The 18,891-nt window shown below is 49.5% G+C and overlaps 1 protein-coding gene and 1 pseudogene across 4 annotated transcripts in view; both read right to left on the minus strand.

Annotated features, from left to right (window-relative positions):
* Nucleotides 1–18,891, minus strand: part of Galns (galactosamine (N-acetyl)-6-sulfatase) — a 34,757-nt gene that overhangs the window by 4,825 nt on the left and 11,041 nt on the right. For 2 of the 4 annotated variants that reach the window (XM_048437463.3, XM_085681847.2), the window contains exons 6-14: nt 18,723–18,866; nt 16,868–16,934; nt 16,637–16,764; nt 16,128–16,267; nt 13,588–13,691; nt 9,861–9,997; nt 9,064–9,166; nt 3,938–4,059; nt 475–592 (exon numbers count right to left, since the gene is read on the minus strand). In XM_048437463.3, the coding sequence (XP_048293420.3) occupies nt 475–592; nt 3,938–4,059; nt 9,064–9,166; nt 9,861–9,997; nt 13,588–13,691; nt 16,128–16,267; nt 16,637–16,764; nt 16,868–16,934; nt 18,723–18,866 (1,063 nt within the window). The remainder of the gene's footprint in view (nt 1–474; nt 593–3,937; nt 4,060–9,063; nt 9,167–9,860; nt 9,998–13,587; nt 13,692–16,127; nt 16,268–16,636; nt 16,765–16,867; nt 16,935–18,722; nt 18,867–18,891) is intronic. The other 2 variants (XM_085681848.2, XM_048437465.3) reach the window with 2 other exon arrangements.
* LOC148118548 (large ribosomal subunit protein eL30-like) lies at nt 15,028–15,591 on the minus strand (annotated as a pseudogene).

Raw genomic sequence — 18,891 nt, forward strand, 5'->3', positions numbered from 1 at the left:
AAGGTACCAAGCCACATGGCTAACATAGACAAGAATAATGGGCTAGTTTAAGTTATAAGAATTAATTAATAAGAAGCCTGAGCTACTGTGCCAATCAGTTTTAGAATTAAAAAAAGAGTTAATAAGAAGCCTGAGCTAATAGGCCAACAAGTTTAGGATTAATGTAGACCTCGGTGTGTTTTTTGGGACTGAACAGCTGCAGAACTGGATGGGACAGAAACCTCTGTCAACAAGAGGCTGTGCCCAGACCTGAACAAGGTTACCCACCCTCCAACAGTCCTCAGCAGTAGTGGGATATTGTGTATTTCCCTCCCATACTGACCGGAACAATGATTTCCATTTTGCTGTTTTAATACACCTTGCCAGGCTGAGCTGCATGTGTACAGGGAGCCAAGGTGTCCTCATGGCATGGGACAAGCACATGTAGTCAAGCCCAGGCAAGTCCTGGCATGCATGCATGCAAGGACTACTCACCATGACAGCCTGGTTACACACATTGAGCTGGGGCTGTCCAGGGACCAAGGACATCTGGTGCTGCTGGACAACTGGGGTGATCCTGCTGAGGGCATCCTGATATTCATCACTGGCAAAGCTGGAGAGAAGGCAGCTCTGGTTACAAGGCTATTGTGTCCAAGGTCAATCTGCTCCTGTCAGGCAGCTCAGGAGGTGCACAGAGATTCTAGGACATGAAGTAGTCTAGTCTGGAAAGCCTGAGACCTCGAGTTGGTCTCTAGAGGTGGGAAGAGCAAGGGTGGCAGTCTGAAGTCAGAGTGAGCTATGGGCTCCCACGTGGTGACCCATGAGCCTCCCTGGACAGCTGTCTGTACTGTGAGCTGCTCTCCTGTTGTCAGACTCCACAAGGGGAGGGAAATGAGGGCCTAGGAAGCTGAGCCATGGCAGCGAGTCCTCCTCTGTTACTGCCAACATGACCTGTGTGTGATGAGAACCCAGTGGTGTGGGTCGGAGACTGGATCCTGAAAACGGGGCCTCTCCACAAGAACTGCCACACAGTGAGTACTATTTTGAAACATGTACACATATGACACATGATTTTTCCTTAGAAGGAACTGTTTTATGTTGAGAAGGGGTCAGGTACAGATGGAGAAAAAACACATATAGCCCTAAAGTTCCAGCATAGGTCCCCAGCATTTGATTCATTTTTCACTAAGGTTTATGGAGCCGGTTACACGCCTTTAACCCCAGCACTCGGGAGGCAGAGGCAGGCAGATCTCTGTGAGTTCGAGGCCAGCCTGGTCTACAGAGCTAGTTCCAGGACAAGCTCCCAAGCTACACAGAGGAACCCTGTCTTGAAAAACCTCACAGCCATCTGCTGGACTGTCAGGGAACCTTTAGCTGAGTATGAAGCAAACCATTGAACATTCACTGTGTGACGTACAACACACAACACACACCACTGATATGCCCACAGCGGAGTAAAGAGGGCAGGGCCTGGGTGTAGGTACCCAGGTCTTTTCCCCTTTTCTTCCTTGGCGATTCGCAGGGCCATTTGACCTCTGGCTCCTGGAGATTCTGCACTAGCTCTGGCTTGAGGGGATAGCTTAGGAAGAATTTGGCTCTCTTTTGTTATGGTGATTCTACCTGTAATCAAGATTCTAGCAGTGGGCCCCATAGGCCTGCCTCCCCCAGCTGATTCTGCCTGAGGCGCCTGTAATCTCCTTCTCCTGCTCCTGATGGGAGGAGGCCTTGCCCTTTTGAACCCCCTTGCCCACTGGTATAAATACCCGACTTGAGTTTAATAAAGTGGCCATTTACTCTTTGGTAAGTGAGCAAGGTCTCTTTTGTGTGTGTCTGTTTAAACCCTCAGGACAATCGTCCATTCTCGTGGGCCCTAGTTCGGGAAAGCGTGCGCCTGGATCAGGTGTGGGTATCCACAGAAAAGGCGGGGGGCTTACACCTGGGGCTGTGTACATGCAGGGTGCTGAGCTGAGTCTGAGGCTGCAGACGAATCTCAGATATCTACAACTCAGGCTCTGACAAGCCATGGGCAGAGAGAATTCTGCATGTGAACCAAGCCCTTAGATTTCTTCGTGTCTCAGGATGACTGGTGAGAAGATGACCATATGCTCCCTACCCTGCAAGTATCCCAACCATCACTGTGACCCCCAAGGGGCCTGAAGGCCTTCAGAGGCTTAGGCTGTCCTCCAAGCTTGTGCTGGATTTGGGTGCTCTCTGTGAGTTCGAGGCCAGCCTGGTCTACAGAGCTAGTTCCAGGACAAGCTCCCAAGCTACACAGAGGAACCCTGTCTTGAAAAACCTCACAGCCATCTGCTGGACTGTCAGGGAACCTTTAGCTGAGTATGAAGCAAACCATTGAACATTCACTGTGTGACGTACAACACACAACACACACCACTGATATGCCCACAGCGGAGTAAAGAGGGCCATCTCTGATGATAGTAGGGCCACTTCCAGTACAGCAACCTCCTAGAAAGAGGACTTAGGCTCCTGGGGTGCAGTTATGCCCTGGGGAAGAGGCATCTCAGGATGAGAGATTCCCCAAGGACCTAAACTGCTCAGCACAAGCTAGATGTGGGTAAATGAAGCAGGGAGATCACTAAAAGACACAGTGAACTTTGGGTTGATCCTGAGGGCATGAGGCCAGTGGTGGTTGATTACATAGGCACTTATCTTATAGGACAGCCAATCAACCCTGCAACCCTCCATCCCTTATCAACAGACCTCCCACGGTTTATGACATTTATGTGCTAGTGGGTCTTGAGGAAATACCAGCTTCTGCCTGAAGAAAGGGAAAGGAGGCTCCCCACAGTGGCAGTTTAGAAGCCAGAGGGTTGAAGTTGGGGCACTGCAGAAGACCACACTCCCTCTACAGAACCTGAGCGGCACCTTTCTCTCAGAATAATGCCCCACCACTATCCAGGATGACTGCATTGTCATCTTGACCTTAACAATGTCTACAAGACCCTATTTCCAAAAGGTTGCCTTCTGAGGTGCTGGAGACAGACAGCTACTCACACAGGATGTAGGAGCAGCCTTAGGGACCTTCCTGGTGTCTTAAGTCCTCTGTTTTATAATCTATGACCAAGTCTTAGCCTGTCACCGAGAAGGCTGTGCCTTCCAATCTGTCAGGAGTGCTATAGGACACAGGACTTGTATTCCAGGACCCTAGGCACCTACCATCCTGTTAAGAGAGCCACTAGCCTCCCGGGGAGAACCAGAGTGAATTGGGCCAGAGTCGCTTCGGAATTCTTAGTAGATGTGGGATTTTGGTGGATGTGATGCCAGTCACTGATTGTGTGCACAGTGACGTTCAAATCTCGCTGAGAATAGGGGAAGGTGGGAGCAGTGTCCTTGAACCCTGCAGTGGCCATTTAGCTCACCAGAACTGGTCACTGTGGGTAGCCAGTGGGGACCACTAGAAACCCTCAGCTCCAGGATGCTGGCCATCACCTGAAGCACCTTACTCCAGAATCTAGGATCATGTCCCTGAACATCCTCACTCTGAGTCTTTCCCTCCTGTCAGTCTGAGGGCTATTCAGTGCAGATAGATGTATCCTAAGCCTGGATCCCTCACTCCTGCCCTTGGCCATCCCTGAAGGTAACTAAGAGTATAGGAGCCACTGCTGCAGGCTGTCAGTGGACTGAACCTACAAGGGGCAGGGATGAGAAGCAACCAGGAAAGGAAAGCAAGAAGGGAGCTCCCAGAGAGCAAAGCAGCTATGGCCCAAGGTGGAAATGTAGCTTTCTGGGAATTGGTAAGTTCTACATCAGCTTTAGATGAGCGCCTGGGGTTCTGGCTCCATCCCTCTGTGTGGTTCATGTCCTTACAAAGGCATACATACTCCTCTGAGACCAGAGGAGTAACTCCATGGAAGACAGACCACCAGATGTGGTTCTCACCTTTGGCCTGTCTGGCCAGTGTCTCCTCTGGAGTATGGAGACCCTGCCCCTGCCTCACCTGAGTGGGAATCTCTCCCCTGGGTCACGTCCTAGGTGGAAGATCAGGGGTAGCTCCGTGTGTTCTTCCTGGGTATGGGTTGTGACTCCTGAGATGTTCTGACCAGGGCAGAAGTCAATGCCCTGCAATGAGAGGCATAGAGACCAAGTGAGCATCCTAGATCAGAGCCCATGCTGCAAGAGATGCCCTGCTGGTCCCGTTCCTCACACATCCTTCACACCCAGTGCCGCAGTGTTCATTGATGCACATGAGTTGGGTACAGTATGGCCACCTGGTTGAAGGGAAAGACTTCAGGCTGACAGCTGCTCAGCAGCTCACTCTGGGTGTCTGCCCAAGTTTTCCTGTACCCTTTTATGGGAAAAAGCTCTTTACAGTAGTCTAGGCAGTTAGCCTGGATAGGAAGTAGAAGTAGGAATATGATGAGTTTGAAGTCAGCCTGGGCTACATGAGAGTCTCAAAACAAAATGAAACAGTCTGGGCAGTTCCACATCTTGACTTTGACCACTGGCTCAGAGGAGTACTCCTGAGAATGCCATAAAGTTCTCAGTGTGGGGTTGGAGAGATGGCTCAGCAATTAAGAGCTACTCTTCTAGAGGATCCAGGTTCAATTCCCTGCACCCACATGGCAGCTCACCGACTATCTGTAAATTCCAGTTCTAGGGGATCTGACACTCTCACACAGACATGCATGCAGGCAATACACCAATGTACATAAAATAAAAAAACTCTCAGTGTGTGGCCAGGGGAACAGTGAACCTCTCAGAAGGGGATGAGTCAGGATGAGTCACTAGACCAGAGAGGAAGAAGGACCTTTTGCTTGAAAGCTGAGAGACCCAGAGCTGAACATGGAAGCTGAAGGCTACAAACAGCTGTGACCAAGAGACTCAAGAGAAGAGCACAGACTACAAATAACTCTGATTTTTGCATTCAGAAGTACAGAGAGAAGGTTGAGTAAGTACTTATGTATGCAGCATGGAGCCAACCCCTATAGCTTCTTGTGGGATAACTTGGCTGATGAAGCTATCTCTCCTAGTTACAGCTTGGTTCCACTACAGTGGTTCCTGTATGCAAGCTTGTCTTTTGCTTTTGACCTTCCTTCCCAGATCTCTCTGGCTACTCTTTAGGGTGCATTGATGGGGAATGGGGAATGTCCCAAATCAAGCCTCCAACATTCCCAGACAGAACTGTGAGGCAGGAGCTTACTCTAAGTACCATGACTCAGGGACCCTAGTGCCAGCCATATTGTCAGTGAGAGACAAATGTCTCTAACACCTTTATATAAACCCCTGTGATGGTATTACAGTGGACAGTTATATAAACCCCTGTGATGGTGGTACAATGGACAGTTTTTAAAGCAGGGAGGTCATAGACTATGATGTTCCATGTGCACTAGGCAGCAGAGACAAGTTGGAGGCTGGAAGTGGGCTCCAGAATCTGGACCTCCTGGAACGCCCTGCCAGGGGACAAACAAACACTGCACAGCAGGGAGCCACCGCTGTTAGCATGAAAATGTTAAACAGTGGAGGAGAAGTACCCAAGTCTAGATGGAGCACATAAATTATAATTTGGATGCAAATCAAATAAGCTATTTAATTAAGATCCCGCTAATTGGTCTAGAGCTCTCCTACAGCTGCGTTGTCTGAGCGCCTCACCCTGGGGCACTGGCAGGGAAGTCTGCCTGCTGTACATTAGTCTTTATCGCCCCCACAGAGCTGGACTCTGGTCTGGCTCTAGAGGCACAGATGGACGGCACAGGCAGGATGCTGGAAATCAAACACTGATTTTCAGAGGTGGTGAGGGACACAAACCCTATGATTCATTCTCCCGGGATGGTGAAAGTTCAGGTATTGTAGCACCTGAGGTCTGAAGCTAGTCCACTGAGCAACCTGAGACTGTTAAGACAATGCCAGGAATTCCAGGAATGAATGCAAAAGACCTGGGCTGTTCTCACACCTGCAGAAACTCACGTTAGCAGGGGCAGATTGTAACCCTTTGACTTTAAAAACAACCCTCCCCCTCTAGCTGGGTTTCAGTTCTAAACCAGATCATGGGAACTCAGGACGGTTGCAGTTTAAATTAAAAAATTCAGCTAATAAAAAAAAAAAAAGAAAAAAAAAAGAGCTGGGGAAGTAGTGGTGCACGCCTTTAATCCCAGCACTTGGGAGGCTGGTCTCTGTGAGTTCAACCAAATCAAAGCAAAAAAGCCCTGCTCCAAATGGGTCTAGCACCCTTGTCCATCTCTGTATGTTCTCCTCACTTCCCACCAGGCCTGGCTCGTTTCTAGCACTGGGTAGCGAGGAAGGGTGGGGTCTACTTGGCGCTGCATGGAGGTCCTGCCTGCGGACTTGTGTCCCAGGGGCAGCTCAGATGGCGTGAATTTGTCCTTCGTGGGATTCTAGCACCTGAAATAAGAGCACGGTGTATAGGGTGCAGAGGAGCTTGTGACAGCATGAGTCTTCCACAGGCTGACCCGCAAAACTATGCAGGTGACAAAAGGCCAAGAAACCGGGGCCTATGTTAGTGACACAGGCCGTGAGGTCCATCAGGTAAACCCAAGACCAATGCTGGCTCTTCTGGGCCTAGCTGTAACCTTTAACGGGTGACCCACTGTATAGACCTCGGGTCTCTATGTAACATGGGCCTCTCAATTTAAGATTAAGAGGGTGGGATTGATGGGCCCTGGTCTCCTGACGTGACTGGAGTAGGCTAGGAGCTATGGCCTAGGCTGTGCTATCCAGGCCCTAGGATCATTTTCTCTGGACTGGATTCCAGCAAGAGAACAACTTTCAACTATCTAACTCTGAACCATGAAAGATGAGCCCCTGAGACCTTGGCTCTTTGGAAGCATTTTCCCACAGGGGGGAGAGGTTCTGTTAATAGCAAAGGCAATGCACATTTCAAATGTCACATAGTCTCAGAAGCTAGAAGCTATGAAAACCTATGTCAACACAGGCCCCCTCATAGGAGACTCAGAACATGGAAGCAGCAGTTCCTTTGGCAGCCAAGGAGGTGGGGTATGAGTCTCAGTCCTCTTGCTGGAACACAGTAAGAAATTGTTGGTGGCACTGTGGCTTTCCCTAACATCCTCTAGCCCCTTGTGAAAACATGTTCTAATCAGGACCAACTCACACTCACCATGCCATGTAGATATGAATTCTGTCTGGAGAACCTTTCAGACAGGATTTGCTGTATGCCTGCCTTCTTGGATGGGGCTAGTCTGACAGAAGCAAAGATGGGTTTCTCTGGACTCTGCCTTAAGGAGACCAAAGGGACAGAGCAGCTACTTTATCCCCATGTGGCCCTGCAGGGGTCCAGATAGAGATCCACTTAGGCATGAGAGGGAATTTCTTCCTTCTGACTTTTATTTATTTATTATTTTAGGTTTTTCAAGACAGGGTTTCTCTGTAATTTTGGAGCCTAACCTGGAACTAGCTCTTGTAGACCAGGCTGGCCTCGAACTCACAGAGATCCACCTGCCTCTGCCACCCGAGTGCTGGGATTAAAGGTGTGCGCCACCACCACACAGCCCATCTTCCTTCTGACTTTTAAACTACCCAGATTCTTGAGGAGTCAACAATGAGTATCCCAGAAAAGACCCTGAGGAGAGCACCAGGGCATGTGTGACAACCCTCAGGTTCTAGTCACTGCAACCTCAGATCCCTTGAGGAATTCCAAAGGCACTTCTGGGTTACAGGGACCAGGAGCACCCACGAGCACCCAGGAAACAGGCTTCTCTAGGGTACTGGCTGCCCGTGCTGGACAGTTTTGTCAGCTTGACACAAGCTAAAAGTCATCTGAGAGGAGGGAATCTCAGTTGAGAAAATGCTTCCAAAAGATGGGCTGTAGGCAAACCTGTAGGGCATTTTCTTAGTGATTAATGGGGGAGGGCCCAGCACATTGTGGTGGTGCAAACCCTGGGCTGGTGGTTATAGGTTCTTTCTCAAAAAGCAAGCAAACAGACAGAAAGCAAGTCATAGCGAACAAGCCAGTAAGCAATAACCTCTGCACCAGCTCTTGCCTCAGGGCCCTGTTTGATTCCTGTCCTGACTTCCTTCAAAAAAAGACTACAATGAGGAAATGTCGCCCAAATAAACCTTTTTCTTCCAATTTGCTTTTTGGTTGTGGTGTCTCATCACAGCAACAGAAACCTTGACTAGAACACAGTGTTGACGGCACGACAGGCCAATGTTTAGGACGGCCCTGAGGCAGTATGGGTCAGAAAGGGGATGGACGAAACATGGGTTTTGGACACTATCCTAGGCTATTCCAAACTTCTAAACAAGGCACTGGGGAGTCGTGCCTTTTAGTTATGGCCACATGTCCACCTGGGTATATGCTGTTTACTTGACCAGCTAAGCCTGGCATCCTGCCCAGCCCAAAGCCCTGCATAGCTGGAGCCTCCTGAGTTGAGACATTTGTAGTTTGCTTCCTAGTTGTTTCAGAATGTTCTAGTATTTGGGTTTTTCATTAAGTAAATGTCTTCCCTATTAGGGCACATTAGTAGGTTTTTATGTGTTTAAAGACCTTGCAAAGCCTGAGGGGATGGAGGAGGTGGGACCAGTAGCTTGCAGGACATAAGGCCTATGGCAGCCCCGCATGGGCCAACGGGCCAGCAGGAGCCTAGGTTATATGTGGTGTGGCACTTCACCTTCAGACCGTGGACAGGCACAAAGATGTAGATATGGGTGCTGCCATTTGTGGGCATTAGCATCTGGGCTTGGGCAGGCCACCACCGGTGCGGCCAGTCTTGGAAGGAGCAAGAAAAGGGGTGCTAAGGAGCTTAGGGGCATGGTAGATAGTGGGGTGCTCTGCCTGAACCTGGGCCTTGTGCTCTCTGAAGACCTCCTATGAAGGCAGGATGTTCCAGAGTATTTGTCCCCTAGTGTCTTTCTCTGTAGGATACCACTCATACCCCAGCATTTCCCAGGGAGCCCATATCACACAGGAGAGAAAGAAGTGTGCCTAGCCTTTACCCCTGGATACCTGCACATGAAAATTGAGAATGGGTAGGGCCCACATGAAGAAGGGAGGCTGTAGGGCCATGGTACCTCCCCTGGTGGTAGATTAGAAATGGATAAATCACGGTTCTCCAGGAATCTCCCAGGCTTGTACTCAGGGGCCTGTACCTGTCGGAACTCCTCCCAGGAGTTGGTCCAAGTCCAGAAGTGGGCCTTGTACTGGCCAAGAGTGACTGCCATCAGTGTGTTGCCACGGTAATAAAATATGGGCCTGTTGTGTTGAGGAGAGAAAGAATCATGACCAAGTCCATGTATTCATGTGTGGGGCTCTGGCTAGGGAGTGGTAAGATGCCCATGCAGGTATAAGCTAATACTTTAAAAGATGTACTAAGGTCTCATAGGGCAAAAGGTAGGAGGGATGGGGTGTGTAGCTCAGTAGAATGCTTTTCTAGCAAGCATAAGGTCCTGGGGAACCACTTGGCACTGTGTGTGTGTGGTAGCCAACAAAGCTATAGGGATTGGCCCAAGTCATTCCCTGCTTGTTTTGGCCTTTGGTGAGGCAAAGTCAGGCCCTAGGAAGTTGGGCTGGCAAAGGAGTTGAACTGGTGAACAATAAAATCCCCCTTGGAAATCAGATGGGTCTGGGACTGGAAGAAGCTTACACATGCTGGAGGGACGCCCCCTTCCCAAACTTTAAGATGCTTTCCTAAGAGTCAGGGTTTCCCAGTGCCCCAGTGGACCCAGGCTGGTTTCCTTCCCAGGCGCATATTAAGGGTCTAGCTACGAGGTTCCCAGGTACCATATTGTCTCCCTCTGTTCCCGCATCTATACTTTCTTCCTTCCATATGGATCATAGCTAGTCAATGAGGAAGTTATAGCCTGTGAGCAGCTCTGGGCCTCATCATGAAAAGTAGAAGCAAGGGAGGTAGGACTGGGGGCTGAAAAGGATGCTGTCTAGTACCAACCTGTCCATCACGTGGCCCTGGAGCATGGTGGGGAGTAGGTTAAGTCCGTCGATTACCCTGTCACTAGGTGGGTTTAGGCCTGCAAGGGATAGGCTGGTGGTAAAGAGGTCCATGATGCTTCCCAGCTGGTGGCTGACCTGAAATAGATGTAGTACTCCTTTGAGACATCCTGAGCAGATGGTGTTTGGGGGCTGGAGGCTGAGGTGTTGAACACCCGATTCTCCTCTGGGTCAGCAGGTAGGCACACATGCTCCAATATGTACATATCTGCCACATGCCATGGTGGGGGACAGGTCATAGCCAGGATTGAGTGAAGTCACGGGGCTCGTAGGTGTCAAATGGGATTTAGACTGCACATTTGACCCAGAGTCAGGTCACATTCATGCCCCACTTCCGCTACACATGGATCGGCTGTCATAGCTAGACTCAGAATGCTAGCAGCTTCTCTTGACTCTTTTTTTATAATTTATTTTTTTATTCACTTTAAATAATTTATTTTTATGTCAGGTGCATTTATGTTTTGTCTGCGTGTATGTCTGTGTGAAGGTGTCAGATCTCCTGAAGCTGGAGTTACAGTTAGGAGCTGCCATGTGGGTGCCAGGAACTTAACCCAGGTCTTCTAGAAGAGCAGTCAGTGCTCTTAACTGCTGAGCTATCTCCAGCCCCCTCCTCCTGGCTCTTTACAGAGAGCACCACAAGGGTCCCACCTTTCAAGGCTCAGCTGTCCCAAGAGAGTAGGCAAGGTTCACCTTAACACTTGACACCTGAAAGCTACAGTGAGCTTTGTACATCAAAAGAACAAAGTCTAGGAAAGTCCCAGAAGTAGCAAGGAAGTCAGTGGAGAGGAACCAACCCAAACGGTGCTGCCTCCTGCTCTCCCAACTCAGAAGTTCCAAGAGAGCCAGGAGCGCTTCGGGGTCCACTACTGTCCATCTGTGGATGCATTAGCCCTGTGGGAAGAGACTTTGTTTTCTGCTCGTGTTCAAGGGCAGCCCCAGTCAATAGGTGATTGGGGGTCTTTTGTGGCTCTGCCTCCTTGGTAATACTGAGCTCCTTTATGGGCCCACCCACCCACAATACCCTCTAAGTACTTCTGTCCTGGAGACAAGGAGTGTGCTTATGTCTTTTTCTTGACCTCTGTGACTTGGGAAGGTCAGTGTCCAAGGAGCACAGCCTCCGGAGAAGGGTGTCTGTGGTCCTCTAGGAAGACAGGACTCCACAGCAGCCAGTCAGGACCTTGCCCATGTTCAGTTTAGACCGCACTTCCCTTACCACTCCCTGCTTGGCCCTCATTCAGTTGTGCCAGCTGGAGAGACTGGTGAATAAACCTTGAACAAACTCAGCCAGACCTGACCGAGGAACCTCTGTTCCCCTAAGGTTTGCTGAAATCCTCCACCTCTGTGTTGAAACTCCAGCCCCTTACTGCCATTGCCTAACCCAGTCACCCGCATCCTGACAGCTTGGGGGCGGGGCAGTCTCTAAAGATAAAATGGCCTTATTTGGACAAACAGCTCCAGAACAGACCCTTGCAATCTGCACATACTCTCGTACCTAACTCCTCATCCCCAAACCCCACAACCTCCCCATAAAAGATCCCAACCAGCTCTCCCCGCCCCTGCCCCTTTGACCCCTCCTTCACTGTCTGTCCTTCACTGCTCAAAATAAAAGTCCCATCTGTTGAAGTTGGTCAGACTCTTTCCTGCCTTTTGTCTAATTACTCTGTACCCTGAAATCTAACAGACATGACTTACCATGCAACAAGGTCCCTGACTGACACGGACACTCTTCTACAGAGCCTGCTCGGGAACGGGACACTCTTACAGGTGCCAGTCCCCCTACCTACGGCAGCAGGGGAACAACAAGGACTTTCTGAGTGGCTCATGGTCCCTTCTAAGTATTTCCCTCTAAAGAAGAGGGAATAGGGTTGCAGATCCAGAAACTTCCATCATTTGGAAACAAATAAGAGAAGGGAGCATGTCCCCTGGCTGAGGGATTGAAAGGAGGGGATCTCTTAGTGATACTGTACTCAGCAGCAGGAGGTTGCTGTGAGCGCTTCCAGATGAAGCTGCATCAAAGGCTGCAATTATACCCCTGCTGCCAGGTGCTAAGTGTCTGCTGCAGGGCGGATGAATGTCAGCGGTGTTTTAAGTTATTACGGAGCACAGCGTGAATCCCATGGAAACCCATTCCAGTTTGTTGTCTTGTGGGAAGCGTGGTGAAAAGAAAGCCAGAGCTCTGGAGCACTGCTCTTTCTCCCCTCGGAAGGCAAGGCCTTTGACTCCAGTGTCAAACCTTGTTTCTCCTCTGCTGGCAGAGGGCATCTGGCAGGAACAGCCGTGGAAGCAGATGCTCTGAACCCACTGGACTTAGGCGCCCCGGGCCCGCAGGCAGCTCCAGCTCCCTTTTCCCAGTTACCTCTCTGCGCTTTGCCAGTACCAGGTGGGAGTGGGGTTCAACCTATGTTGGTTATGGCTCCTCATGGTGGAACAAAGGCCATACCAAGTGTCTCTTCCCGGGAAAACCTCATGTGTCTCCTGTGTCTCCCATTCCTCACCCAACGATAACTGGCTCCGTGCTCCCACAGCTACACGAGAGCTGGGAGTGATGGCCTTAGGAAATGAAGAGTTCCCTCTCTTCCACAGGTGCAGCTGTGGGCCAGGTCCCTTTCATACAGGTTAGATGGTCATGGCCAGTCTGTGTGTCCCAGTAGCTGTGTTTCTTCTACATGTGATGTGTTTACTGCCATGGACACTCTGTTCTACAGCGGGAGCTGGCCAGACAACAGGCAGGCCTGTTGGACAAACTGTGAGATCCACCAACCTGTGGGGCTCTGGTGATTAGTGTGACCTGGAGTCTCATGTCAAGAGGCCATAGGCAGAGGGAGTGGGGTGCAGAGGCTCAAACAGGTCTAGGTTTAGAAGCTAGATACTGAGGATAAGTCCCAGTTGTTGCTGGGGACACATGGAGACTATCCAAAGCATGGTGAGTAGGAATGGAGGTCCCGTCTGGATGCCTGGGGGCTGCTGCCAGTTCTGCCATTGTAGCTGGCAGGCTGGACAGGTGACTGCTCTGGGCTTCACCTTCCTAATCTGTGCAATTAGAGGGGAGAGTAAAGACTGTGTCTGGCAGAGTGACAGCCACAGGGACATTTGCATTGCAATCCCTGGACTCTGGCTATAGGATCCCACACAGCAATAGGCATGTGACACAGCAGGTGGGATAGAGGACATGCATCATCTGGCCTCTAGCAGGAGGCTGGCCTGTACTGTCCACGCAAGCGGTGTTTGTTACAATCAGCTGTCCTGTCCACCCCTAAGTATATGGAGGCTACCACTGCAGGGTGAACTGAGGAACCCAGAGGGACACTGTCTTCAAGATCATTGGGGAAAGAGGCCATCTGAGGAACAGTGATCTCAGCAGTAAGCACTTAGTGTGGCGACTACAAGTTCCAGACTGGATTCTTAGACAAGGGGTGGCCTATCTGGGGCCAAAGCTTGGGGGTGAGTATGCTGCCTGATATGAAGGTGGCTAGACTCGCCCACTTGAGGCCTACCTCTGGTCTTTGCCACAAAGACATCAGGGTCCCACGTAGGGCTGCAGCTGTCCCTTGTGGTAAGTTCACAGAACATGGGCAGTTAGTTGACTACAGAAGCCTCCTTATCTCCTGAATACTGATGCCCTGGAGACCTTGCAGGAGATATAGCTTCAGTGTGCAATGCTGACTTACCTGGCCTGCAGCAATGTGCCCCGGCCACCATGCGATCGCTGGTTCCCTCATCCCACCTTCAAATGTCGTCTGCTTCCCACACAGGAAGGGACCATTGCTGCCACCTGAGGAGAGTCACCACCTATCAGTTTCAAGATCTCAGGGCTCAGATCATCTGGGGAATCAGGGACACACAGCACCCCTGGAGAGCAATCTGGACTTCTGAACTCCTGGTTAGGCACATTTGAGTCCTGAGGTCATCACAGGGACAAAGAACCAAGAGGAGGAGGTCAGGCTGCAGACACAAGTCAGGAAACCTGGGTGGCTCTGATCCAGACAGCTAAGATGCTCTGACTACAGCTTTCCAGAGAGAACAGAAAACTCTTGCTTTACTAGGAGCCACCAGCCTCTACTTGCAGTCACTGCTCAGAAACAGGAAAACAGCCATAGACGCCCATTCCTATCACAAGCACCAGACACTGACGCTTTTGAGTTAGTGTTCTTAGATGCTAATGTTCCCAGGCATCATGTACTGGGGAGGGTCCCACTTAAAATGCAGCCTGCCCTAGGTCCCCTCTGGTCTTCACAGTCTGTAGGGGCAGGGCACACAGCTTGATTTTGAAGCTACTAGCTCCTGAACAAGCCTGTGGGAAGCTGGTAGGGGCAAAGCCCCTTTAAGTCTCTACCCTAGACACAAGGAAGAAATCCAAGGTCTTGGAGCTGGGTGGGCCTGTTCCGCAAGGATAGATGCCATAGCATGAGCTGCTGAGACTCTACCTCAGGCCCCGAAACAGAGTATGGAGAAACAAAGCATTTCCCCAGTGAAAACTCAAACAGGACTCTCATCCATGGGAACGGCAGTCATTGTGTTCTGCGGCTCCCGCGGAATCCTGCTTCTTCTCATATGCAGCAGACACAGCAGTGTGGACAGAACTCGAACCAGAAGCCTCAGCAGCAGCCCTCTTCACCCTCCTCAGGCTAATGGCAAGGACAAGAAACAGGCATGGCTACCCGTAAGAAGAGAAGTTAGGGAGCAAGAAAGCTGTCTGGGGGAGGATACCTGGGCCCAAAGATGATCATATTCTATTCTATTCTATTCTATTCTATTCTATTCTATTCTATTCTATTCTATTCTATTCTCTCTCTCTCTCTCTCTCTCTCTCTCTCTCTCTCTCTCTCTCTTTCTCTCTCTCTCTCTGTTTTTCAAGACAGGTTCCTCTGTGTAGCCCTGGATGTTCTAGAACACATTCTGTAGACCAGGTTTAAACTCGAACTCAGAGATCCACATACACATACCTCTTCCTCCCCAGTGCTGGGATTAAAGACATGTGCCACCACTGCCCAAATCTATTTCTACTTCTCTTAAGCTAGATATGGAATGTGGATTTTTATTTTAATGGTCTTTTTTAATGTTTTAAAAACAAGTTCTGACAAGTTTTAGTCAAGAAAGAATTTCCTGGTTCATTTTTCATCAGTCTGTTCTGGAATGATTCTAGTAATCTTAGAATTACCTGGGTCAATGACAGCCGAGTGCATACTCTGCAGTACTTTCTGCATGCTGTACACGGTTTAATATTATTTCCACTATAGTGAAGGGCACCAGTTTTTGTCAACAGGGCATCGTATTCTATTCTAGATTTCCTCAAAGCTGAGCAGTTGTTGGTAGGATAACCACTTTTTCTCTGCTTTATCTGGCTATCTTCAGAGTCTGCTTCTATCCCGGAATGTATTTTTCTACTTTTTTTTTTAAAAAAATTATTTATTTATTATGTATACAGTGTTCTGCCTGTCTGCATGCCTGCATGCATGCCTGCAGGACAGAAGAGGGCACCAGATCTTATTACAGATGGTTGTGAGATACCATGTGATTGCTGGGAATTGAATTCAGGACCTTTAGAAGAATAGGCAGTACTCTTAACTGCTGAGCCATCTCTCCAGCCCCCCATTTTTCCACTTTTTATAACAAGTTGGAGCATAGACTTGACAGACTCCAGGGATTTCTGTCATCTTCTTTATGGCCACCATCATCTACCTTAGGACCCTGGGTGGTAGGACTGACTGAGCCACCTGGAGGTAGCAGAGTCCAAATTGCCTAAGGGCAGTACAGGATGAGGAGATTGTTGTGCCCTCAGCCATGACAGGTAGCCTTATGTTAATAGCTGAGCCCTTGCAGCACTGTGGGTGACTGTCCCAGGTTCACCAATTGGACAGCTCCCAAGATGGGAGGATGTTTTCCCTGCCACCTCTGTAGTAGCCAAACAAGCTCTACCCTAGCACCACCAGGTATTCTGCCAAAGCCCTGGCTGCCAAAGTCTCCTTAGCCTGAGGCTGCTGGAAACTGGCTTCTTTCAGGTAAGAACCATCCGGAGACAGCATCTCCTCCCCATGACACTTGACTGTTCCTTCCTCTCTCTCAAGATTCAAATTCATGTGAACCCAGGCCAGGCCTGAGTCAGCGGGGTCAAGACCTTGCTGCTAGGTACTCTATTCTGGGAGGCTTCAGTCTGTGAGCTGCCTTCTTGTCACTGACCTGGGGCCAGAGGACAGGAAACAGAACTTGCCTTCTTTGGGAGCAGAAATGAGGGCTGCACCATTATCAGATGTGAAGAAGACAAATGTGTTCTTACTGATGCCCAAGTTCTGCAGAAGGCTCAGAATTTTTCCAACACTGTCATCTATTTCCCGAACAGCATCACCATACCTGCAGGGGAAGAGAACATTCTATCAGGCAGCTGAGGGCATTAGTGTGACCCGAACACTAATCTTATCACTTTGGAGATGCTGCTTCTGAAAGGGAAGTCCTAGCTCATTTTCAAATGGTTCATTGCAAACAAAGTCTATATAACCACTACAACTTTCCTTTCAACACTGATCCTGGTTTGGAGGAAGTTATATCTTTCTTTTATGGTGCTGGGGAATGAACCCCCTGGGGGTTCAATAGCCTCATGTATGCTAAGCAATCTTCACAACTAGAAAACATCCCAACTGCTTTGGAGTTCCCATAATGCTCCAGAGCACCCACCCAATGATACTGAGCAAATTGAAGGCCCCAGTGGGGCTTACGACTTACCGCCCTCGATGGCTTGTACCCAAGAAAGGTCTTGAGGCATAAACTGGTGCATGTGTGGCGTCAATGGCCCAGTAGAGGAAGAAGGGGCTCTGCCTTGCATGCTGAGTCCTGATGAAGTCTAGAGCTTCCTGTGGGAATAGCCTCCATTCTCCTCTGCTTCAGGTCAGTTCATCCCTCTGCTTCCCCAGCATCCTCCTGCCTCCTTGCCTTGACCAGCCTACTAGGTCTTACCTGTAAGTAGATTTGGGTGAGGTTAGCCTCCCCAGTCTTCAGGTTAATTGGAAATTCTTCATAAAATCTGAAAACAAAATTCAGAATTTAGTCAGAAAAGCCCCTTCCTTAATTTCAGTTGAGAATGTTCCATGTGAAGCTCACACAGCTCTTAGGTGAAGATCCTGTTTGAGGTGAGAAGGCTCTGATGGCTCCAGCATGTAAGATGAGTCTAGAGCAGGGGTGTGTGTGTGTGTGTGTGTGTGTGTGTGTGTGTCTGTGCGCGCGCACATGCGTATCTGCTGTAGAGATGAGACAAGGTCTGAATTTGCAGCTAAGGGCACAGGCTTTAAAAATAAATGCATGTGGGGGCTGGAGAGATGGCTCAGTGGTTAAGAGCATTGCCTGCTCTTCCAAAGGCCCTGAGTTCAATTCCCGGCAACCACATGGTGGCTCACAACCATCAGTAATGAGGTTTGGCGCCCTCTTCTGGCCTGCAGACATACACACAGACAGAATATTGTATACATAATAAATAAATATTTTAAAAAAATAAATGCATGTGTATATGTGTACATAGGTACACATGTAATGCAGGTATGCATGCAGTGGGTGTACACGTATGTAGAGGATGGAGGACAATCTCCTTGAGATGGGTCTCTCTCTTTCTGTCTTACTGAAGTTTTTTTTTGAGACAGGGTCTTACTGTGTAGCCCTGGCTAAGCTGTGTAGACCAGGCCAGGCTGGCCTCAAACTCACAGGGATCTGTCTCCTTTTGTGTCCCAAGTGCTAGTATTAGAGGGGTGCACCACCATGCTGGGCCAGAGTCTCTTATTGGTTTTGAACTCACAATTAGGCTGGTGGGCTAGTGAGCCCCAGGGACCCTCCTGTCTCATTCTCCCCAGCACTGGGATTACAACAGCATGCCATTCTTCCCAGCTTTTTAGCTGGCACTGAGGACTGGACTAAGGTCCTCAGGTTTGTGAAGTCAACACTTTGACTGAGCCATTCTCCCAGCTCCCAGAGGCTTCTTTTTGAGAGGTGAAGATGTCCTCTAGCCTGCTGCAGGGATGACTATCACTGACCTTTGAATGACCTACTGCAGATATAAGGCATTCTTTTTTTCTAATATTTTCATTTTATTTGCATTGGTGTTTTGTCTGCATGTACGTGTGAGGGTGTGAGATCTTGGAGTTACAGACAGTTGTTAGCAGCCATGTGGATGCTGGGACTTGAACCCCGGTCCTCTGGAAGAGCAGTCAGTGCTCTTAACCGCTGAGCCATCTCTCCAGCCCCAAGGCACTAATTTTTAAAACGGCAATGTTTGGTTCAACCTTTAGGTCTGCTGATATAAGAACTTCCACCCAAGGAACAAAGGAGGAAGGAAAAGAAAAATTAAGCAATCAAAACTCAAGAAAGATGAGTCAGGTCCTTGACACCAGAGCTACAAGTTGGAGGAACCCTTCCAAGGCCCGACCCAGGTGGTCTCCCCTCCAGAGTAGAAATCTCTTTCTATGGCAACAATGGGCAGTCCCCGCAGTGACTCTCACATCAACTTAGCCCCACAGTCTCCTCTCTTGTGTGCAGCTAAGAGGCCAACTTAGTGCCGGAAGATGATGGTTACCCCACCAAGAGAGTACATGGGTCCTAGACCCTCCAAAATACAAGCTATGAGCACACCTTGGATGCAGGAGGACCTTTGAGTTACATATCTGAAAGGAATCTATGTCTCTGGAAAGGTTAGAAATGGCCTCAGGTGAGACTCGTGAGGTCCTGGGCAAAACTGCCTAAGAAGCAGAGATCTCACTCTCAACTCATAGGAAACCAGATGCCGGTGGGTAGTTCAGGAGGGAAGGGAAAGGGCTCTGCCTGTTACCTGCCGACCATCTCCCAGTCCCTGTACACAGGGATGTTGGGCTTGACCTTGTTGTCGTAAGGTCCAAAGTGACAGTTGGGGGATCCAAACCACTCATCAAATCCATGTTTCAGGGGGTGGAACTGGGGTCTGTGACCTAGATGCCTAGAAACAGGAACCAAGACATGTC

Source organism: Myodes glareolus, chromosome 22 (assembly GCF_982192425.1).
Source record: "Myodes glareolus chromosome 22, mMyoGla1.1, whole genome shotgun sequence".
Classification (NCBI taxonomy): Eukaryota; Metazoa; Chordata; class Mammalia; order Rodentia; family Cricetidae; genus Myodes; species Myodes glareolus.